The sequence below is a fragment of the Alexandromys fortis genome, unplaced genomic scaffold, assembly GCF_014885135.2.
Source record: "Alexandromys fortis isolate MF-2015 unplaced genomic scaffold, M_Fortis_MF-2015_v1.1 scaffold_146, whole genome shotgun sequence".
NCBI lineage: Eukaryota > Metazoa > Chordata > Mammalia > Rodentia > Cricetidae > Alexandromys > Alexandromys fortis.
In genome coordinates, this window is record NW_026068042.1 from 506,783 (window position 1) to 526,645 (window position 19,863).

A 19,863-nucleotide genomic window follows, 5' to 3' on the forward strand; every position below is an offset into this window, starting at 1 on the left:
CGTCCCTGGCACCCGGCCGCCCGCATGGCTAGTTTATACCCAGAAATAATTACACGGAAACTGTATTCTTTCAAACACTGCCTGGCCCGGCTAGGTCCAGTTTCTTATTGGCTAGCTCTTACATATTGTTCTAACCCATTTCTAATATTCTGTGTAGCCCATGAGCTGGCTTACCAGAGAGGATCTTAACCTGCATCTGTCTGGAGTGGGAGCATCATGGCGACTCACTCACTCAGCTTCTTTTTCCCAGCATTCTCCTCTGTCTACTCCGCCTACCTAATTTTCTGTCCTATGAGGGCCGAGGCAGTTTCTTTATTATTAACCAATGAAATCAACAGATAAGATACAAGACCCACCTCCATCATTTCCCCTTTTTCTGTTTAAACAAAAAAAGAAAGGCTTTAACTTTAACATAGTAAAATTACATATAACAAAACAGTTATCAAGTAAGAATTACAGTTACAATATTTATATCTATTTTACCTCTTATCATAACTAAGGAAAACTACAACTATCTATTCATTCTTCAACTCCATCAAAGACTCCAGAAGGATATAATACTACCTAAGTAAACAAGAAATAAGAAAACTCTAGAAATGACAGAGACATCTCGCTGCCTGGACAATCACCCAAAGTTCCTCTGTACAGTTGGGGCATCCATCTTCGGCCTACAGGCCCATAGTATCCAGCAGACATTTCCAAGAAGCAGGAAATTCCAAAGACAGTTCAGTCATTTTCTGCTGTGTCCTGCAGAATGTCTCGCAGACTCTTTTATGAATCAGGAACCCCAAAAGACCATCTCACCTTTAGGCAAGTTCAGCAGTCCTCTCTCTGCGGGTTCTCTGTGTCCAGTTTATGCAACAGTCCAGGCAAGAACAGTTTCTTGCCCAAATGGCTATCAAACTCCATAAGGATCCTCTTCGATGCCCATCTTTCTTTTGAAGTAGATTGGTGCTGCCAGGAGCAGACGTGTCTCATTGTCATGAAAAGCCCTAAGTTATTAAAACATTTAAAATGCCATATTCTGCAGTCTTTGAAAGATATGAAGAATGCCTATCTAACTGAAAGATATCTCTATATATCTAGAAAATCTAATTACTATGACTACAAGCTTAACTATTAGCAATGATTATCCATTAACAACCTATATTTCCTAATTATACATTACATTTTTAAATGAACTACACAATCACAATACCTTAATCAAGATCAAAAATACATATACATATAACAAAATCGACCATAAAATCCATACCAATGCAAATTATTTATATCTATATTATATCCCCCTTTAAATGTAAAAGAACATTTATAAACAATATTTGGGAACATGGGCGTAGTTTTTTCTCTCCAAACTGCTTCCTGCTGAATAGGGGCGTCGTTAATTAGGTCGTTCATGATATAACCTGTGTGCTAGTTTCATCTCAGTTGGCAATTGAGCGAAGCAATTTTTTGAGGGTATTCACAGCAACCTTTCAGGAGGGCGTGGTCTATCATACCAAATCGGGATAGATGCAATCCACAGGGTCACATCCTCTGTGAAAACAAAAGAAGACCCTCTCCAAAGCATCATATCCTTAGACCCAAATTTTGAAGTCAAGATATCTTTAGAACATATGTGCAGGTTCAGCTTAGCAGCCCATATAATGAAATGTCTCTCTGTACTTAGCTCCTTCACAGTCAAAAATTTTAAAGAAAACACAATGTACATAATCCAGACTCTCTGTGAATTTTCCATTTTTACGTGGCTTATTTTTCTTTATTTCTCTTAATCTATAACTATCTGTACTTCTGTACTCTGTCTCTTTAAAGACTTTACCCTTTTTCTTTTTAAGACATTAACTTTATTCTTTATATTCTTTTTCTTCTCTCTCCCAAGCCTACGTACATTCATCCAACAGTGTCTGAATCTGTTCTATTGTGAATCTGTATTTTTTTTTATTATCCAGGAGCATTTCTTAAAATGTTAAGCATTTCTTAAAAACTTAAGTTGCACCATGTATAGGTAATGCGGTACTGCCTGTGTCCTGCCCAGTCTAAACCTTAACTGCATGGTTTTAAGGTAATTACGGTAGTTCCTGCCTGAGATCAGCACAGTTCAGCATGGAGCAGCCGCTCCTGCCTCAGAGTCATTTGGTGCTTCTGAGCTAAGCACAGTTCCAGGCACACAGCAGTTCACATTGGAGCCGCAATCAGCAGTTTAATTCTGAGACCGAGTGTGCAGCACAGAAACTCTTTTCATCCAAGTTACAGCCAAATCTGACACGCAGAGCACTGCGCAGTCTGGCGTCTCTGTATGGCGGCAGGAATCCGCCATGCTCTTCCGCCTGCCTAAGCCTGATTCGGCCTTCTGCCCAGGTGCAGGCGGGGAGCGCTGAGCCATCAGCATGGTCTCAGAGCACTCTCCTCCGATCCCAAGCGGGAACACAAACATCCAGTCCCATAAAAGCCTTGAAATGCTTTAAAGCCAGAGTTCACGCTGGCAGCACAGTGCCCAGGAAGCAGCGCTTTAAAATGATGCAGCTTTTTTTCTGCTGCTGTTGCTGAATCAGGAAATTTCTCTACAGCATGCCACCAACAGCAAAAATCTGTGTTAAACTCTGTTTCCCTTATTTTTAAGCCTTCTCAGGTTTTTAAGTGGATTTAGCCCATCACGTCTGGGCGCCATCTGTTGAATTAGGAGTGGCAGGGCTGCGTCCCTGGCACCCGGCCGCCCGCATGGCTAGTTTATACCCAGAAATAATTACACGGAAACTGTATTCTTTCAAACACTGCCTGGCCCGGCTAGGTCCAGTTTCTTATTGGCTAGCTCTTACATATTGTTCTAACCCATTTCTAATATTCTGTGTAGCCCATGAGCTGGCTTACCAGAGAGGATCTTAACCTGCATCTGTCTGGAGTGGGAGCATCATGGCGACTCACTCACTCAGCTTCTTTTTCCCAGCATTCTCCTCTGTCTACTCCGCCTACCTAATTTTCTGTCCTATGAGGGCCGAGGCAGTTTCTTTATTATTAACCAATGAAATCAACAGATAAGATACAAGACCCACCTCCATCACAAGGGGGCAACCTTTCTAGAAGGTGGTGTTTGAAAACAAGTTTATGTCTTAGAGTAGGGAAGTGGTACTGCTTTCTAGCGTTTACTGGCCGCTCGGTGTGCGGTAGCTGTCATCCACAGCTCAGTAAGATCGAACGTTTATTAGACCTAGCTTACAGATGAGAAAACTGAGGCAAGCAAAATCAAAGTCGGCCCCGGCAGGTCACACAAGCGGGGGATGGCGGAGCTAGTGGGAAGCTCAGGTGTCAGGTGAGTCCTGTCGCCTCTGAACCTAAAGAGGTATGACCTGAGAGGGCCAACAAGCCAGAGTGTCGCCTGCTGGTGGCGTCTTTTCTGGCTTTAGGTCCTACGGGCGTGAGGCATTGGAGTAGCACCTTCAGCAAACAGCTTGAGGGAGAAATCCAGGGCTGGAGCGGCCTGCGTCAGCATCCCCAGCGAGATGACGTCAACGTGGGTCCCACAGAACTGGGGGAGGTTGCCCAGTGTGACGCCCCCACTGGCTTCCACAGCCACGCTGGGGAACTTGGCTTTCAGGGCAGCCGCTGTGGGGTGCAGCTCCTGTAAGATACAAGCGGAGAGGAGGTGAGAGCTTCCCACCTCCTCCCCGGCACAGACCCTGCCCAGTAGTCGGATCCATCTCACCTCAGGCTTGAAGTTGTCCAGCAGGACCAGGTCAGCCCCAGCCTCTGCTGCCTGCAAGGCCTCCTTCAGGCTGCTGCATTCCACCTCCACCTTCAGGGCGAAGTCGGCTGCCTGCCGGGCCCTCTGCACGGCCTGCGAGGCCGACAGAGAAAAGGTGAGGTTGACTCGCCTGGCACTGGACCCTGGAGCGCAAAACGGAAGTCGGCCTCCCCCATTTACAGATGGCGTCCCTGACCCTGGGACTCTGGTGAAGGGACTGAAATGAGGGTCAGAAGCGGACCCTAGTGAGAACAGCGGCTCAACCAGGCACTTACCTTTTCCACGCCGCCGGCTGCCACCACGTGGTTGTCTTTCACCATTATCAGCCCTCCCAGGTCGTAGCGGTGGCTTGCAGCCCCGCCGATTAGGAGCCCGTACTTCTCCACCAGTCGGAACCCTGGAGTGGTCTTCCTCGTGCCCGCCACATGCCCATTCCAGCCGGTGCCCCTGGCCACCTCCACAGCTGTCGCCACCACGCTGGCAATCCCACTGCAGCGGGCCAGGGTGTTCAGGGCCACCCGTTCCCCCAGCAGCAGCTGGTGGGCAGGTCCCCGGACTTCGGCCACCTTGACCACAGGTACCAGCTTCGATCCCTCTGGGAGGAACCAGGACACTTGGCAGTTGAGCTGAGTAAAGATGGCATCAAAGAAAGGTCGCCCGGCCAGAACCCCTGAAGATTTGGCCCACAGCGCTGCCTGTGCGGGACCTGATCCAGTGACCAAGGCTGCAAAATTGAGGCTCGGGCAGTCTTCTTGCAGCCAGCTGTTCGCCAGGGCTGCTAGGGTCGTAGAGGGCAGCAGGAGCTGCAGGCCTGCGGGGGAACCAGAGAGACGGCTGCTAGGTTTGTACTTCCTCCCTTGCAGCCAGAGGTGACACCGAAATGTCCAAAAGTATGGTCAACGGGGCACTAGCCAATCAGAGTGGAGATTGAGCTGGGGCAGAGGGTTAGGCCTGGAGCCGACCAGGTTGTCAGAGTAAATAAAAATAGCCCGCACTTAGCTAAACTTAAACTTTCAGCAAGCATCAAGGAATTTTATAAGGAAGCTGGGCGGTGGTGGCATACACCTTTAATCCCAGCACTCAGGAGGCAGAGGCAGGAGGATCTCTGTGAGTTCGAGGCCAGCCTGGTCCACAAGAGCTAGTTCCAGGATAGGCTTGGACAGGCTCCATAGCTACAGAGAAACCCTATCTTGAAAAATAAATAAATACATAAATAAAAATAATGATAATGATGATGATGAAATGTAGAAGCAAGAAGCAGGGCATTTGTTCCTTCCTATCAAACCATGCCTTTTTTGGTAAATCTTTTCTGCATTTAGTGTGTGTGTGTGTGTGTGTGCGCGCGCACACACACACACATGCAGGTATCATTGCTCTTGAGTGACGGTCAAAGGATACCTTGCAAAAGTCTATTTTCGAAAGCATGTAGGTGAAAATTAAATTTATGCCCTGGCAATGCTGAAACACGCATGGGCAGCCCGTATATGGCGGTTCTGTTGAACTTGTCCATATTGGGTTTCATGGTCTAAGTTGATGAGGACACCTGAGTCCTCAAGAGGGCACCAGATCTCATTACAGATGGTTGTGAGCCACCATGTGGTTGCTGGGAATTAAACCAAGACCTTTGGAAGAACAGGCAGTGCTCTTAATGGCTGAGCCATCTCTCCAGCCTATGCTTTTATAAAAAAGTATGTAGGTCCTAGACTCTAAATCGGTTTGCCAAGCATGGCAGCAGGCCCTCTCAGCCATTAAGTCATCTCCTACCATGCATCCTGGTTTTAACTTTAACTGACTCATAGTTAAAGAAACAACATGGGACAAACCTCCTAATGCATTTGAGCCCAGTGGTCTTACTAACCTCATATAACCTCCTGTCTTTAGAATTAAAGCTCTGGACCCTGAACAGCAGCTGCCTCCTCTTCCCGTTCCCGCCAGCTGCCCTTCTGTTTTGTTATGACACCCAAGTACGTAGGCGCTCGGATCATCTTCCACATTTAACAACTTGTAAGTAATCGTGACCTGTTATTTGAAACTCAAATGTAACTGGGTGTCTCATATTTTATGTACTAAACCTGCTGTTGGGTCCGAAGCTCTTTATTTACAGATAAGATATTTAATATCCTGTTGTTCTCTGGAGACATGTTCTGCTTAGGTAGCCCAGGATAGCCGGCCTGGACTCCCGTCGTCCCACCTCCTTAGTGGCATGCACCACCAAGGCTCTCTGCATTTAACAGCAAGGTCAACCGACTTCTGTACACCGAAGGTTGCCTGCCTCCATCTCATTCATCTGTGCTGCCCAGAAGAATTAGCTGTTCATGCCCTGCAGCCCTCCAGCAGGCCACGAGCTCAAATCTCTTTCCTCCTAGCTTTCTCTGGAACACCAAGTATTTTATTTATGGTGGGGATCTAAACCAGAGCCTTGAGCTTCTAAAAAGTGTTCCTACCACCAAACCTCACTCACAGACAAACACCAGGTATTATAAAGTTGGAAGTTCGGGTATTTCCAGGAAAGGCAGATGGGCTGAGGGCACACGGCAGCAAGGCGGCTGCAGGTTCAGAACTAGACGTCTGAGCTTGGCTGCAAACCAAGTCGGCTATGTGTGGTTGGGATAAGGGTAGAGGCATGGTATCTCTAAGGTCTTTCACTTCCAAAGGCACCAACTAAAGGACCTTGCAGCCTTTAGAGTCTCAGAATCTGGCCACTGCAGAGACCCAGACATGATGCAACACTGCCACCTGTCGGTTGGTCCAAGAGCTGCAACCCTCATGCAATTGGCTTCCCCCACCGAACCCCCCTCTTCTTCACCCCTGCTATCCTGGAATTCACTTTGGAACCCAAACTGGCTTTGAACTCCAGGCAGCCACCGGCTGGGATTACAGGTGCGAGCCACCTACATCCAGATCCCCAAATAGTTTTGGACTCCCTTGTTGCTGTCTGAAACGCAGTTTTGCTGAGAATTCTGTTCAGTTTGGTGCGGCCAGAATGCCTCCTTACCCCTAGGACTCCCTGTTAGTAATTCTGCACCATCGGCCCCTGCTGTGCTCCTAGGCCATGAATTCCCACTTGCCCACACTGTCTTCAGAGTCCTGTCTTAGAGGCAAATTTCTGGATGATTCTGTTCTAATCACTTGCCTCCTGCTCACTCTTTTTGTTTTTTCGAGACAGAGTTTCTCTGTGTAACAGCCCTGGCTGTCCTGGAACTCTCTATAAACCAGGCTGGCCTTGAACTCACAGAGGTCTGCCTGCCTCTGCCTCCTGAGTGCGGGGATAAAGGCGTTCACCACCACCGCCACTTCTGCTGTCGTTGACAGATCTACCACTGTGAAACTCCAGTTCCCATTGCTGCTCCTTCCACTCTCTCTTCTCTTTACCCCACTTCCCGCTTGTTGTTTTCCCTCCCGACTGACTGAGCAGCTGCCGTGGAGATGGTGGTAGGTGGCTCTTCCTGCCCCTCTCAGGCCTGAGCCTCAGCTGGTTCAGCATCGTCCCTTCCCCTGCCCCATCATTGTACTTCTCTCTTTCTACAGACCCCTGCGAGGTGAAAAGGTCCTAACCTGCACCACACTCCTGTCCGGTCTTCAGCTGTATTCTGGCTGCCTGGGCCACTTAGGGGCTCAAGTCTGTAATCCCAGCATGTGGGAGGGTAAGGTAGGAGGTAAGAGGATTTCAACAAGTCTGAAGCAGCCTGGGCTACATACACAGTTAGGTGCAGAACAGCCTGGGCTACTGTGTAAAATTCTGTCTCAAAAATAAATAAGTAAATATATAATAAAGCAGCCAAATGCCCAGTGGGCTGAGCTATATGAATTCGCAAAAATGATCCAGGCAGTGGTGGTGCACACCTTTAAAGCCAGCTCTTGGGAAGCAGAGGCAGTTCAAGGACTTAAGTTCAAGGCACTGGAACTAGCTCTTGTAGACCAGGCTGACCTCAAACTCACAGACATTCACCTGCCTCTGCCTCCTGAATGCTGGGATTAAAGATGTGAGCCACCACCACTGGGCAGTCATTCCTATTTCTAAAAGCATAGAAACCAAATCTCAGAGTCTCGGTGTGGTTTACAGAGCCTTGGTGCCCTGTTTACCACACAGCTGGGGAGGGAACCGGTGGTTTTCTGCAGGTGTTAACGTAGACGCCCACAAGAAACATGGATGGTGCCCAGACAGAGTAGGTAGACGGGTCTGTTCCCGGAAGGCGCGAGGGCGAGGAGTAGCGAGACTGTGGGCGTGGTGTCTGAGCATGGGGCAGGGGGGCGGGGCGCAGGCAGAGGTGTGGCTGACAATGCCTAGAGAGGAATGAAGAGCGGATGTTTGGGGGTTGTGGGGGAGAAGATTCAATAAATAGTGCTTGGGCAGGGTAAGTGGAAGCTGCAAGTGGGTCATTGGACTTCGCAATTTAGTGACTAAGAGGCCTCGGCTAAAGCAGTCTGGGTAATGTGTGATGGAAACCGTCGCAAGGTCACAGTCAAAAATGACACCGTGAGGTGAGGAAGTGGAGGCGGCGCGTGTGAACCACTGGCTTCAGGCGCTGAGCAGAGCTAGGGCCCTCACCCAGAGCAGTGTGGCTCGCTTGGGTCATCTGGAAAGCCTGTTTTAACTCTCCGCTGCCTGGGCTCGTCGTAGATCAACGGCTGATTCTGGGCTGGGGGATCCCAGGTATCTGGGTGTTCCGAGTCCCCCCACATCCCAGCATATGAAGGTTAAAAGCAGTGCGCGGCAGAGCCCACGAGATGGCTGAGAGGGTAAAGGCGCCTACCGCCTAGCCTGAGTCTCATCGCTGCGTCCCACCTGGAGAAAAGGAAGACCTGACTCTCCCAAGGGGAGAGGGAGGGAGGGAGAAGGAGAAGGAGGAAGGGAGAGAGAGAGAGAGAGAGAGAGAGAGAGAGAGAGAGAGAGAGAGAGAGAGAGAGAGAGAGAGAGAGAACACGGATGTTAAAATACAGCAGCAGCAGTAGGAACTAGGACCTCGCTGCTGCAGATCCTGGCTGGGCCCGGATCCCAGGCTCAGAGGGGTGAGGTTTGAACCTCTGCTCACCGCAGCACCTACTCAAATACCTCCAAGTCATCCAGTCAGCCCCAGGGCCTATCAACAGGAGGATGGATGAAGAAAACATGGTATATCTGCTTAGGGAAGCTTTAGCCTCAAAGGAAAACAAAATTATACCATCTGCAGAGCACGGTTAGAACTGGAAATCATGTTAAGACAAACACTGCATGTTTTCTCCCAGATACAGAGTCTAGATTGGAAAATAAAACCACAGAAGTAGCAGGAAGCTGTCTGGGGGAAGATGCGGACTAGCTGGAGACTTGAGGAGGCCAAGGTGATAGGCAAAGAAGATCAAAGGACACCGTAGTCACAGCTGAAACTCTTTATTTTCTACAGATAACATATGCTAATAAACATGAATGAAAAGGGAGAGAAACTCTGCAAAGACGCCAGGTGGTAGCACACGCCTTTAATTCTAGCACTCGGGAGGCAGAGGCAGGCGGATCTCTGTGAGTTCCAGTCCAATGGGGGCTACATAACAAGTCCTTGACTCAACAAAACAAAACAACAACAAACAAGCAAAAAGTTTGAGGCCAGGGTCAGCGAAATAGCTCATTCAGGAGAGATGCCAGCCACCAAATTTAACCAACTGTGTTCCATCTCAGGACCCTACACAATAAAAGGAGAATCCCACCCCTACTCTACACGCCCAAATAAATATATATAAATGTAACTTTAAAAATTAAAAAATATTAGCCAGGCATGGTGGTGCATGCCTTTAATCCCAGTCCTCTGGAGACAGAGGCAGGTAAATCTCTATGAGTTTGAAGCCAACCTGGTCTACATAGCAAGCTCCAGAATAGCCAGGACTATGTAGGGAGACAATGTCCCAAAAAATAAAAATAAAATTACAATTAAATAATATAAAAAAATTAAAATCCTGGTGGCTGTGTGATATGATACCATCTGACTCCACTGATATAAAACGCCAGGAAAGACAAACTGATAAAGTTAGAGCAGTGCACGCTGGGAGCTGAGCCTGAACTAACATGGCTGGGGTCGTTTAGGGTGATGAAGGTGTTCAGCTCAGTGAAGTTGCTGAGACTCATGACTTATATAACAAGAACCAGTGCTATGACCAATTTCACAAGCCATTCTCCAACCACATGAAACAGTGGCTCCAAACAGCAGCAGGAAGACAACACTCGGGAAACAAGAAACCCCAGGAGAGGTGGCGTCATCACTAACTCCAGCGCCCCCATGGCTGACCTATGAAGAGAGCTTGAGGCCAGCCTGGGCTGCTGAGGGAGACCCTGTCAAGAGAGAGAAGGAGAAAGAGGAGGAAGACCAGAAGGAGCTGAGCAGAGGAGTCTAGATGAAGCCACCTCCTTACCACTAGGGCTGGAGCCAAGGCCTCTCGCTTGCCAGGGAAGCACCCACCACTAAGCTGCACCCTGGCCCTTACTTCAGAGATTTTTTTCAGTGGCTTCATTGCACAGGTCTGACGGGTTATTCATGACCTCATTCTTCAGGCTTGGCCCTTTCCCAAGCACAGCTGAGAACAGTGAAGGTCTCAGCTTCTTTCTGCCGACCCCTCCCAAACGTTCAGGAAATTCAGATGAATAAGGGGCTGCACCGGGAGACTGAGTATGAGAACAAAAGGTCCTTCTGGTCCTCTCATGCCTTAGGCTCGCAAGAATACGATGCCCAGGAACCAAAGCGCATTTCCTATTCTAACTTTTAAAAGATTTGCTTTACGTGTATGCGTGTTTTGCCCCCATGTGCGTGTGTTCACTACACATGTACCCTCGGAGGCCATAAGTTACTGGCGCCCCTGGAACTGGAGTCACAGCTGCCCGTGAGCCCCTGTGTGAGTGCTAGAAAGCGACCCCCAGCCCCCTGCAGGAGCGGCAAGCGCTCTAACTGCCGAGCTGCGGCTCCAACTCTCTGTGTCTCTTGCACAACAGAATTAGTGCAGAGCTGTGCAGAAATGTTGATCCCTGGGCCCCCGCTGGGGTTGGGAGGGAATTAGGGTGCCCTGTAGAATGCACAGCAGGAATCTAATCGCTAGCAGAGCTTCTGAGTCTGGAAAGGTCAGCGGCCGCCACGCGCGGGTGCCCGCCATCCCAGGGCACTCACTGGCTGTGCGCTGTCTTAGGTCCTGCCCACAGGCCTCCACACTGCGCGGCTTTCGTGTTTATAGTTGGAAAATAGAGGCCGGGAAAGAGAAACTTCCTAAAGAGCAGAGCGGAAGAGGGAGGAGGTGGGAGGAGGCAGCGATCGCTCCTCTCTCTCCACAGTGAGTGCTTTCAGGAGAACCCAGCTGCTTCAGCCCCCAGACTTCGCCCACACAGATGGCTCGGAGATGAGCGGACCTGGCTGCCTGGTGTAGGGCACACTGTTCACAGAGTTTCCACTTGGGGGATAAACAAACACATCTGCTGTTCTTTAAGCCCCACTGGCTAACACTCCCAACAAAAGGCATCTCCAGAGTGGGTCTGAATAGCCAGGCTCTCCTAATTGGCAGCTGCGGGGAAGGCACTAATTCAGAGAGAGGCTGAGCTTCCAGGGGAGCCAGGCTGGTGCAGGGAGCTGCCTGGTGGGGACAGCTGTCAACCAGGGACAGATTGCAGTCCTTGCCGTGTTATCCACGGGGGACGTTCCTCCTCGGCAACTACACTGCCGACAATAATTTCACTCCGCCATAAACCTGACCTCTCAAGGGCTACCTTCTTAATTGATTATCTGGAATGAATAAGACTCTGATGAAACTGACATGGCAGGGGTGGGGTACAGCTAATTTGTTGGTGGAGCGCTTGCCTGAAGTGCATCAAGTCCTGGGTCCTGTCGCTAGCGCACCTGTAACTCCAGCATTCGAGACAGAGGCAGGAGGATCAGAAGTTCAAGGTCACCCTCCACAGTGTAGAGAGCTGAAGTCAGCTTGGTTATATGAGGCCTTTTCTTTAAAAAGAAATTAACAAATAAAATAAGAAGGTGTTTCGGGTTTGGTGGTGTGAGCCTGTAACTCTAACTACTATAGACAATGAGACAGGAGAACTTCATGTTCAAGGCCAGCCTGGGCCATCTTGGTGATCTTCATGTGAGGTTTAGATTTAAACACAGGGCAAGAGGCGCGTGTAACCTAAGCAGTCCTGGTCAGAGGTGGCCCTGCCCATTATCGCTGTTCCTCCTGCAAGGTGCCCTGACCAGTAGCCTAGGGCAGCCTCCTCCTGGAGACACACTAGGTCCTGGAGTTTGGGCATAAGCTTTCCAGGAAATTCTAATTTTTGGAGATGATTAATTCACTAATGTCAGAGCCAAAAAGAAGGCGCGATGTCTCCTTCTGGTGTCTGCATTCTGGCCTTGGGAGGTGTGACGTGGGATGTCCTTCTGGACACTGTGAATATGTGTTGCTTTTATTGGTTGATAAATAAAGCTGCTTTGGCCTATGGCAGGGCAGAATGTAGCCAGGTGGAAAAGCCAAACTGAATACAGGGAGAAAGGAGGTGCAGTCGAGGGAGATGCCAGCAGCTGCTGGAGAAGCAAGATGTGAGGTAACAAGCCATGAGCTTCGTAATAGAATATAAACAAATAGAAATGGGTTAATTTAAGTTGTAATAGCTAGTTAATAATATTTCTGAGCTAACAGGTCAAACAGTTTGTAATTAATATTGAGCCTCAGAGTAATTATTTGGGAACCGGTAGGTGGGAGAGAAACCTCCAGTTACAAAAGCGCTTGCTGTAAAAGCGTGAAGAGTCCCAGAACTCACAGAACAGGCATGGAAACCCAAACTAAGGTGAATGGCTCCTGAGGAGACACCTGCGATTAACCTCTGACCTTCACATGCACACACACACACACTCACCACACACATATGCACACAAGGAAACAGATGTAAAAAGATTCTCACTAGAATGGTTGCAATGTAATCTTCACAACCACAACTATCCCCATTTTATAGGCAAGGAAATGGAGGTACAAAACAGTGTAAGTCCATACAACTGGGAAGTGTGGGCTGGGAGTATAAGCTGACTGGCCATATCAGGGACTCACTCACACACTCCACTACCGCTAAGAAGGGATGGTCACAGATCTAGCTCAATTTTGTTCCTCCTTTTCCTCTGAGTTGTGCCTGTAATCACCTTGGAGCCCAGAAAAGACAGGGCTGAAGATAGGAATCAGTAGACAAAGGACCCAAGCTGCCTGGAGCAATGGATCCTCCAGGGTGACTGCCCTCCCAGGGGGCCACTGGCTGCCCCAGAAGTGGAGCAGTCCTCTTAGGGAACCAAACTGCTCCAGCGAGCACTTCTTCCCGGTCAGAAAAGAGAAAACAGTGGACCAGACCACATGATACATCAATACAGAGTTCTTCAAGGGACACCCAAGATTCCAGGGTTTTGTTCCTGGCCTGAAGTATGAGCCGGAAACATCTGGATTGCAATCCTGACTCCACCCCATGTTCCCTTGGGCTCTCTGAAAGTGAGTGTCACCAGGGGACAGTTGTCAGGGCAGGGGGACAATTCCCATCTGTGTCTGAGACAAAGCCTGGCCACCAGCCACAGACTCCAGCTTTGTCCTTCCTTCTGCTTCTGTAGATTCATTCAGCGAACACCAGGTGGAGACAGAGGCTGGACCACATTGCAGCTTCCTGACAAGTTCTTTCCAGTGCTCCCTCACTTGTTAGGGAACAGAAATGACTTCCCAATAGGACCCAGTAAAGCCCCCATCACAAGTGCTGAGATGGTACAAATACTTTGAGGGCGAAGGAAGATTTGCTAATGAACCATGAGGACAGAGGTGAGACCGCAAGGGGCTGGCTCTGAGACTAGGTTAACTTTGACCAGGGAGTGCTCGAATGGCAGAGAAAGGCCACAGGTACCCGGGAGAGGTGGTAGATACTAATAGATGCGATTCCGGTACTTGGAAAGGAACGAGAGAAAAGGAACGAGCCAGGTAGAGCCAGGCTTGGAGGAGAGTTCAGAACTGGGTTCTGCTCACTGAGCAACAGGAAGTCACTGGAAAATACAATGAAGATTGACGTTTCAATATTTAGGGACCAGTGAGATGGGTCAGTGTGCAAAGGCGCTTGCCTTCAAGTGTGATGACTTTAATCCCAGAACCCACGCGATAGAAGGAGAAAACTGATTCCTGAAAGGTGTCCTCTGGCTTCCACTCCGTGGTACATGCTTGCCCGGACACAGACACACATTTAAACTGTGTTGAGGGTTCTTGGTGAAGAAGCTATGGAAAGGGCTTTGGCAAGAGGCAGTGAACCAGAATGAACTGTGACATCAGGGCATGCTTCTCAAGGTCATAGGGACAGTGCTTGGCCACTAGGATGCTCGCATGGGCTCAGCGGGACTCTCCGCTTGGCCCAGTGTAACCCCGACTCCCACCTGCTTCCACCACGCTCTGGACTGGCCCCTTTGTTTCGCTGGCTCCCCAGCCTGGACCTCGTCTATCCTCCCCTCGCTTATTTCACGCAGATCACTTAGCCCTTACCAACCTTCTGGCTGAGCCCAGAGTCACATGTGTGAGCAGCAATGTACCAGAACCTTGGGGATAGGATGCTCGGAAGAGGCGAACTAGAAGAAACGACCAGGGATGCTGCGGAAGTAACTCCAGGGGATGTAACCACTGGATACGAGAGGGCAATAAAGTGAGTGGGTGGGTATCCCCCATCTCCGTTCAAGATGATGACGAAGGAGAAAGAGAAGAAGCATCAGAATAGCTGCTCAAGGGAAAACACCAAACATGGAGATGGAGAGTCTGGCGTTCCAAAAGTGGAACCTAATCTCTCAGGAGGCAGATGGATCGTGAGTTCAAGGCCACCCTGGTCTATAGAGTGAGTTCCTGGACAGACAGGGCTACACAGAGACATCCTGTCTCAAACAACAAAGAGTGCTGGCATCGCGGGTGTGTGCACCACACCAGGCCCCAGACCCAAAGTCTTAAGCAGAATAATTTTTAAAACCTCAAAAATTCAAGGTTGGGGTCTAGAGAGATGGCTCAGTGGGCAAACTTCTTGACTCACCAGAACAAAGACCTGATCAGACTCCCCAGGAGCCACACAAAAGTGCTTTGCAATCCTCACAAACTGAGTGTAAGTGTGTGTGTGTGTGTGCATGTGTATTAGGGGGGCAGATCCTTTAGCTCAGTGGCCTGCCAGCTTGTGAGTTCCAGGTTCATTCGGTGAGAGACCTAGTCTTAAAAGAAAAAAGGTGGAGAATGAGAGGGAAATGTACTAGTCATTTGGTCACTAGCCGGGCATAGGGGCCTGAACCTGGAGGTTTCTCTCCTGCCTGCCAGTTCCCAAATAACCACTCTCAGGCTTAATATTAATTACAAACTGTTTGGCCTATTAGCTCAGGCTTATCATTAATTTATTTTATTATTTAATTTATTTATATTAATCTAGCTCTTACAACTGGGTTAACCCATTTCTAATAGCCTATATTTTGCCGAGAGGCTTGTGGCTTGTTACCTCACACTGGCTTTTCCAGCAGCTGTTGGTATCTTCCTGACTCCACCCTTTTTCTCTTTATCTTTGCGTGGATTTCCTACTTGGCTCTATTCTGCCTGCCTATTGGCTAAATCAGCTTCTTTATTAACCAATCGTAATAAAACATCCACAGCATACAGAAGGGTGTCCTACATCAATGGCCCATGACTTTAATCCCAGCATTTAGGAGACAGAGGCAGGCAGATCTCTGTAAGTTTGAGGCTAGCTTTGTCTCCATAGTGAGTTCCAAGACAGCCAGAGCTACATAGTAAGACCCTGTCTCAGGAAGAGAAAGAAAGAGAAGAGAGAGAGAGAGGGGGGGGGTATACTAGTTTATCACCTTTGATCTACACACACACACACACACACACACACACACACACACACACATGCTCATGGACATCACCGTGGCCTCCCTAGAACAAAGCTGAGGTGACCTCAGAGTGACCTACATAAAGTCCCATCCTTGCCACCTGACCACTGTGTCACCTAGACTAGATACTTAATCTCACTGTGGTCAGTTTCCTTGTTGGTAAGTTAAAAGTAGTTCTCAAAGGACTGTTGATTCAAGACTGTCACAAAGAGCCGGGTACCCAAAAACAGGCTAGTGAGAGTTCCGGGCATCTGCAAAGCTGCTTGAGTTTTCCTGCATCCCTGCAACATCTTCCGGGTGCAGAAAACCCCTCAAACCCAGGTCAGTGTTACTTTAGAAGGGAAAGGCCCACCGGGCATGCTGTTGATCCCAGTACGTGAGAGGCAGAGCCAGGCAAACTTCTGTAAATTTAAGGCCAGCCTGATCCATTCAGGGTGTTCCAGGAATGCTAGCTGGAACTACATCCAGAGCAGGCTCCACGGTCAAGGCAGAGGGTACAAACCAGGATGAAGGGCAGAGGATGGGAAGGAGACCCCAGGGAGGGAGAGGAAACACAAAGGGTCCAAATAAGAGCCACATAAATGCCAGGATAGGACACAGTGCCACACCAACTCCAGTGTCGTTTGTGTGACATGACATACATCATTATGCCGGACGGGAGCTACGTGTCCCATGGGACTAGGCTTCCTGGAGGTCAATGGCAGACAGCCTGGTATTAGCCACAGCTGAGGCATAGACGGGTTTCTCGATTAGCTGATTATGCAGGATATGAGATTTGCACAATTTCTTTCATAATAATGATAGTCTTTATATATACAAGACAAGACAAGGATCATTCTCTTCAGAAACAGCTCTGGGATAAGGAAGCACAGTATGGATATGTATAAGACTACAGCAGAACCTTTGTCATACACAGGGTGTATGATGAGCAAGGGAATAGATGGGTTAATGTTGATGGACAAAGACTGTTATATTATACTTTCAACTTTATGGATAGGCTTGCTAGATCCCAACCCCCATGGTGTCTGCTGCATAAGAAGGTACTAAAAAGTATAGTTCAACAGGTGCAGAGAACTCATTAGGTATATTTGGTCACTAGATGAAATAAAGGGTTAGGAAGAGGAAGGGCCATGATAGCGATAATGAGACAGAAACTTTCTATTCATAAGATGAAACCACTTGTCTGAGGTTTACATTCCCAAGGACAAGATTTCCTCTTCTAAGGATGCTTTATGTCTAACACCTGTTCCTGATAATATACTTTTCTTAAATATTGCTGATGTGACTAAAAGAAGCTTTCATACTGTGCCAACTAGTGACACATGACCTTCTGATTTGTTCTTTGTTTGAATACTATATAATGAAAACATGAATTCAGTAAAATCGCAGCAGATTCCAACCACTCTCTTGTGTGTTGTGTCTGTCTGTCATTCGCCGAACTTGTGCCTTCCTGTTACCAAGACCCTGCTTCTCCCACGGTCTGAGTGGCTCCCCTGAGCCGGTCCGTGGCAACACAGGGCCTTGAGCGCAAGGTGCAAGAGCTGGACCACTGAGCCGCATCCCTGCCCCAATGCTATTGCCATTTTTACAGAAGCAAGAAAAAGAGGCCGAGAGGATGTGAGGTCTGCCCGTTGTCCCGCAGACTGTCCTTGCTGCACTCTGGACTCAGCAAGTGCTGTGACTCCCAAGCCTGACTCCTATGGCCGGACCACAGGCTCGGACTTCATCCCCTCCCCCACCCTGCGGAGATGAGACAGGACTTTGCCTCTGCTTCTCTTGGCCGCTAACAAGGGGCAGAGTCCGAGACTGCTCCTCTTTCCAGGTTCCCACTACCAGCCCATTTGCCCCCAGCACCTCGACCTCCTCCGTTCCATCCCCCCAACTTCTGCTCTTAGGGCTCAACACAGAAGGAACAATGAAGCAAGCGGAGAACTTTGGGGTTCAACCAAGTTCGAGAGAAGTGAGGTTGGGAAGCAGGTCCAGGAGAGAGCAGAGGGGGAAGGGGGTCTTTAGAGAAGAGGGAGGGGTGGAGATGACTGGACTCGAGAGAGGGACAGACAGTAGGGGGTACGGGAGACAGGGAGACAAAGCGAGACTTATGTCACCTTCAGGGTCCATGGTGACTTGGAGCAGCCGGTCAGTGTGTCCACCACTGTTCAGATAGATGTTCCCAGAGGCTGAGGCTGGGGGTGGGGCTGCCAGAGAGAGTGGGGAGGGGCCTAGCTGAGCTAGTCCTTCCGGAGAGGCCTCTGGTCCTCGGACCGGGACCTGCGCTTTACCCCGGGGTCCGGGAGAAGTGTGAGATTCAGGAATTCTGCCTCCTCTGGCACCAAAGAGGCCCTGTTTTCTCCCACTTCCAGCCCTGCTGGAGTTCCCTCCGAGTGTATGGCTACGGACGCCGGACCCACTTCTTCTGTGAGGGTCGGAAGGCCTTGGTAGTGATGCATTGGGAAAAATCCTGGCCTTAGACCTGCAGTCAAGTCCCAATTCTATTCCTCCCACCCATCCCCACCTCCGAGAGAAGGTCTCATTGTGTAAATCCACCTGCCTGTGTTCCTGCCTCTATGCTAAGGTTAAGGCTTACACCACCACATCCAGACCATTCTCCTTTAATTTCAAATACCTTCTCTTGTATCTCATTTGTTTTTAGCTATAAAGTGGTTTGCTAGTCAAGGAAGAAGGTATGTGAGGGACCAAGAAGGAACCCCACAAATGTCCCCAGATTCTCCCTTCCTCTTCCTGAGAGCCACAGTTTGAATGTGTCTCTCCAAAGCCAATGTGTTGAAAACTTTTCCCCCAAATTTATGCAGCTGAGGTATTGGGAGGTGGGGTCTTTGGGAGGTACTTAGATGAGGTTGTAAGGGTGACATGGAGACTCTGACATCAGTGGCTCTAGAAGACACAGCCACGCCACACATTCTTACTCATACGTGGCTCTTCGCTGTCTATCTCTTGTTGTGCGTGTTTAACCTAGAGTACGTGTGGGAGCCAGAAAACCAGAGATGGACCACCAGGAGGATACCTAGGGGCGGGGACAGTAAATACAGGTAAAGTTAAAGTAGAGAGAAAGATACTGGAGGTGGAAAGGTTCAGGCCTGGGGGTGGGAATTAGGTTGTGGAAGGTTCAACTAAAATGAAGGTACATGCTAAAGTTACAGGGAAACCTACGATCTTCCAACTCAAGAAAAAGCTATTGGTGGAGACAGCAGAAGACTGGTGGCCTGAGAGAGAGAGGAGGTGAACTCAGGGCTGACGTGGGGATAAGGGGTTTGGACAGGGTAGGGAGGTGGGGAGCCAAATTAAGAATATATGAAGAAGTCTATGAAAGTCCCCTGATTTAAAAATTATTTCTAAATATATATATGTGTGTGTATAGTTATATAATATATATTATATTTTTAAACATATATCTATAGTTTGTTTTTTTATTTGCCTTTTTTTTTTTTTGAGACAGGGATTCTCTGTGTAGCCCTTGCTGTCCTAGAACTCACTCTGTAGACCAGGCTGGCCTCAAATTCAGAGATCAGCCTGCCTCTGCCTCCTGAGTGCTGGGATCAAAGGTGTGCACCACCATACCTGGGGGCCAAACTGCATTTTAATATTTATGGTTATAGCCATAGATCTGTGCTGCCTGGCACTTCAGGCAGAGGAGTTTCTTTGTGCAGCCTATTGTGGTTGATACAGAGACTCGCAGCTGGCCAAGGACTGGGTATAAATAGCCCTGAGTTCTCAGCTGCGGATGGGTCACCTATACCAACCACCACCACCCAAGGCTCAGGAAATACCGTGGGGTAGAGGGTAGAAAGACTTTAAAAGTCAGAGATTAGGGAAGGGAGCTGTAAAATGCCAGCGTCTGGGCCTGATATGGCTGCTGCACATACGAAGTCACAGAAGCTGTGGTTGTCTGCAGAGGAGCAAGCCAGTCAACTCTCATCACTGAAGGGCCCCACCCCATGGAAGGAGCAGTTGATAGACAGATGCTGAGGGAAGGAGAGAAAGTCACTCTCTCGTGCCCCGTGGACGACCACACGCCATGCGTACAGTGGCAGTACCAACTGAATAACAAAAAAGGAGAAAGAGAACGGGATCTGGAGGGAGATGGGGTCAGGGCACTAAGGGGAGTCGGAGGCAGTGGTCGATAGATCGGGTCAATGTGCTTCTAGTAAATGTATCCCCACCACCACCCTCTCAACTCAGGATCTCACTGTGTAGCCCTGGCTGGCCTAGAATCCACTGTGTAGACCAGGCTAACCTCAAGCTCAC

The 19,863-nt window shown here is 49.0% G+C and overlaps 1 protein-coding gene across 1 annotated transcript; it reads right to left on the reverse strand.

Annotated features, from left to right (window-relative positions):
* Positions 1-3,183: 3,183 nt before the first annotated feature.
* Qprt (quinolinate phosphoribosyltransferase) lies at positions 3,184-17,843 on the reverse strand. Its single transcript, XM_050166032.1, has 4 exons — positions 17,706-17,843; positions 4,015-4,550; positions 3,701-3,832; positions 3,184-3,616 (listed from the first exon to the last, which is right to left on the reverse strand). Exons 1-4 carry the CDS (start codon positions 17,716-17,718, stop codon positions 3,398-3,400), a joined length of 900 nt encoding a protein of 299 aa, XP_050021989.1. The 5' UTR covers positions 17,719-17,843; the 3' UTR covers positions 3,184-3,397.
* Positions 17,844-19,863: the final 2,020 nt, after the last annotated feature.